Source organism: Gossypium hirsutum, chromosome A01 (genome assembly GCF_007990345.1).
Source record: "Gossypium hirsutum isolate 1008001.06 chromosome A01, Gossypium_hirsutum_v2.1, whole genome shotgun sequence".
In the NCBI taxonomy this organism is placed as follows: domain Eukaryota; kingdom Viridiplantae; phylum Streptophyta; class Magnoliopsida; order Malvales; family Malvaceae; genus Gossypium; species Gossypium hirsutum.
In genome coordinates, this window is record NC_053424.1 from 74,532,066 (window position 1) to 74,535,560 (window position 3,495).

At 33.9% G+C, this 3,495-nt stretch overlaps 1 protein-coding gene across 2 annotated transcripts; it reads left to right on the forward strand.

Moving 5' to 3' along the window:
- The first annotated feature begins 1,478 nt into the window (after positions 1 to 1,478).
- Positions 1,479 to 2,942, forward strand: LOC107937488 (non-functional NADPH-dependent codeinone reductase 2). Of its 2 annotated transcripts, none has more exons than XM_016870376.2 (3): positions 1,479 to 1,934; positions 2,000 to 2,242; positions 2,362 to 2,942. In XM_016870376.2, the coding sequence occupies exons 1-3, from the start codon at positions 1,560 to 1,562 to the stop codon at positions 2,764 to 2,766; spliced, it is 1,023 nt and encodes a 340-aa protein (XP_016725865.2). In that variant the 5' UTR covers positions 1,479 to 1,559; the 3' UTR covers positions 2,767 to 2,942. The 2 variants fall into 2 exon arrangements, with proteins under 2 accessions (XP_016725865.2, XP_040958783.1); XM_041102849.1 differs by having other exon boundaries at positions 1,479 to 1,933; positions 2,046 to 2,242.
- The last annotated feature ends 553 nt before the right edge of the window (positions 2,943 to 3,495 follow it).

The window sequence follows — 3,495 nt, forward strand, 5'->3', positions numbered from 1 at the left end:
ATTTAACACCTTTAGCTATCAAAGTAGGACTTTTATACTTTATGCGATTTAGTCCTTTTTCACAATTAAGCATGAAATCGATAAAATTAATTCACCAAAATTTTCATACTCTCAAATAATTATGCCACAACACATAAAATAATATAAAAAACACATAAAATAATATCAAAAATAATTTCTCCGACCTCGGGCTAGTGGTCCCGAAACCACTGTTCTGACTAAGCCCAAAATCGGGCTATTACAGATATTATCATCAATCCATCACAATTTGTGAATACATTAAAGATACCCACAAAAGAGATCATGGAGTGAAAAAGAAGAAAAAAAAAACAAAGAGAGGCTAGTGGTAGCCAGTCAGGAGATTGGCACCTTCTTTGGGCAAAATACAAGAAAAGAAACAAGCAACTTGGAGAAAAAATAGAAATTTTTTTAGGGTTTTAGAAATTTTTTTAAAATTAAAATGAGAATTAAATATTACTTTATAATTGAAATGGTTATATTGGTTGGTAAGTTTTATGAAAGTTTAGGTTTAAATCCTATGTTTTACTAGATTTTGTATGAAAAAAGATAAAAGTATCTTCAAAATAATATTTATTATATTTTAAAATAAGGCTTAATGCACACTTTAGTCCCTAAAATATACTGCTTTTCTCAATTTGGTACTTAAAGTTTTATTTTGCCTACTTCAATCCCTAACATTATTAGACATTCCTAGTTTAGTGACCAAAACATTGAACAGAGAAGGCCTGATAATGGTAAGGACTAAATTGAGAACATCAAATAATGTTAAAGATTGAAGTGGGCTAAGAAAAAACTTTAGTCACCAATGTAAGAAACCAGTATATTTCAAGAACTAAAGTGTGAATTAAACCTTTTAATTATAGTCTTATAGTAATTTAAAAATTGAGTTAAAGCTTAATTGAGAGTGGCCAACTCAAACAAACTCTTTTTAAATAGAATAAATACTCATTTTAATATTATTATTGTAAAAAACATTATTTAATATTAAAAACACATTTTTTTAACAATTTCACCATAGATTCTATCATATTTATTCTTTTTGAGACAATGCTTAGAACTATCTATAGTCCCTCCTCAACTCATAAATAGGAGGATAATACGTTTCAGCATATTCAAACCTACCTCCTCCTATATTAACAACAATACACATACCAATTAAATTAAGACTCCATCAACATTAAAAACACATTTTTTAATCTCAAGCAACAAAACACAATCTCAAATCTCATTAACACCAACAAATTTGATCAATATCTTTACACGAGATTATATCAAGGTTGAAAATATTCTTCTTCTTCTTTCGATTTTCAAAGAATGGGGTGTTGGCCAATAATGAACACCCACTTATTCCCCGGGGGGGGGGGGTAAACACCCACTTGTATTTATTTATTTAGATAGAATACTTTTTCTTTAAAAAAAAAGAAGTAAATAGAAAAAGACGTCCATCAAAGTAATAATTAAAAAAGATCAATGACTCAAAAACTTTTAATATATATGAGATGGCATGGTGAAGGATATTATTGACAGATACAGTAAACATGGATGTCAGAACCAAAATGCAAAAAAGCAGTACACAGTTGTCTACCACTTCATATCAAAGCGTCCCAACTTTCCCTCTTCATTCAACCAATGAGAAAGCTATTCCTCTTCTAGGTTTTGGCACAGCCGAATACCCTTTCGGTGCTTCCATTGATACCATGAAACAAACCATTCTCGAAGCTATCGCAGTAGGGTACCGTCACTTCGATACGGCTGCTCTTTACCAAACTGAACAGCCTTTAGGTGAAGCAATATCAGATGCTCTTCGTCTAGGGTTAATCAAATCCAGAGACGAACTCTTTATCACTTCCAAGCTGTGGTGTAGCGATGCACACCATGATTGTGTTCTCCCAGCACTCAAAAAAACACTCAAGTATTATCCCTTTGTTCCCTTGATGTTTTCAATATGTGCTTTTTATTGGTTTACTTATTGTTTCTTGATTTGAAGTTGGAATATCTTGATCTGTATCTGATTCACTGGCCAGTGAGCGTGAAGCCTGGGGAATATGAGTTGCCTGTTAAGAAGAAGGACCTTGTTCCTATTGATCTAAAATCTGTGTGGGAAGCAATGGAGGAGTGTCAAGCTCTTGGCCTAACAAAATCTATAGGAGTAAGCAATTTCTCCTGCAAGAAACTCGAAACTATCCTTTCCACTGCCAAAATCCCACCTGCAGTGAACCAAGTGAGAACCACTTTAATTTCTCCCTAATGTTTTGTATCATCTGCTTAATGTTTTTCAATTAAAATTAATAGTAAAGTAACTAATGATGGATTCGTATGAATTGATTTATGGGGTGAAAGGTGGAGATGAACCCAATGTGGCAGCAAAAGAAACTGAGGAAGTTTTGCGATGAGAAGGGCATACTTATCGAGTCTTACTCTCCTCTGGGGGCAAAAGGAACGCTGTGGGGAACAAATCGGGTGATGGAATGTGAGCTACTCAAGGAAATTGCCCAAGCCAAGGGAAAATCGCTTGCTCAGGTTTGTTTGAGATGGGCACATGAACAAGGAGTATGTGTGCTTGTGAAGAGCTTCAACAAGGAAAGGATGAAACAAAACCTTGATATCTTCGATTGGAAGCTCAGTGCTGAGGAGTCTTGCAAGATAAGCCAACTTCCACAGTGCAAAGGGTTTCCAGCTGGGGAATTTGTATCAGATGATGGTCCTTACAAGTCTCTTGAAGAGCTTTGGGATGGAGAGATTTGATTTTCATTATCTACTGGATTTATTACAAATAAACCAAATGGACCCATATGCAGATCTTTATAGTTTGATGGTATTGTGTATGTATGGGACCATCGTTTTACTGTATTGGAACCAGCATTTAGCAGACGAGAACTATGTGGGATAATAAAATGTGATTGTGGAGCTTATTGAGTCAAGAGTCATCCTATTTTTCTGTTTGTCCTTTCTTGTGGAGTAATGTTGACACCATTTTTTGGATAAAAACGGGGTCAACTTGGGTTTTGGAAAATGAAAACAAAAATGGGAGTCGCCACCAATCTTTTTTTATGAGGTGTGATTGGATTACCTCGAAAAATGGTTATTTTTAATAAACGGTTTGATTTTATTAAAACAACGGTTTTGGTCCACGAAATTTAGAAAACGGGTTCGGGAGTCGGTTACGCACGAGGAAGGATTAGCACCCTCGATACGCCCAAAATTAGTACCTAGTTGATTATTTAATGTCTTAATGTCGAAAATTGAGAATTTAAAAGAATTTTAAAAATACGATCCTTGTATTAAAATGTTGAAAATTTTGTTTTTTTTTAAAGATATTTAATTATCTCGGGTTTAGAAAAGGTATCATGCCCAGTAAGTTAGGACATGATCTTTTCTTAATTCCTGAGATTATTTAAAAAACTTGAGTTTAAAAAGATTCGTGTATTTAGATTTATTATGAAAATCGAAACCTAGTAAGTTAGGGTACGATCT

Excerpts from the sequence above, each read along its gene's own strand:
- LOC107937488 (XM_016870376.2), top strand. The coding sequence starts at position 1,560 with ATGGATGTCAGAACCAAAATGCAAAAAAGCAGTACACAGTTGTCTACC. Across the intron at positions 1,935-1,999 it reads CACTCAAAAAAACACTCAAG|GATTTGAAGTTGGAATATCT; the intron begins TATTATCCCTTT and ends TTATTGTTTCTT. Across the intron at positions 2,243-2,361 it reads TCCCACCTGCAGTGAACCAA|GTGGAGATGAACCCAATGTG; the intron begins GTGAGAACCACT and ends ATGGGGTGAAAG.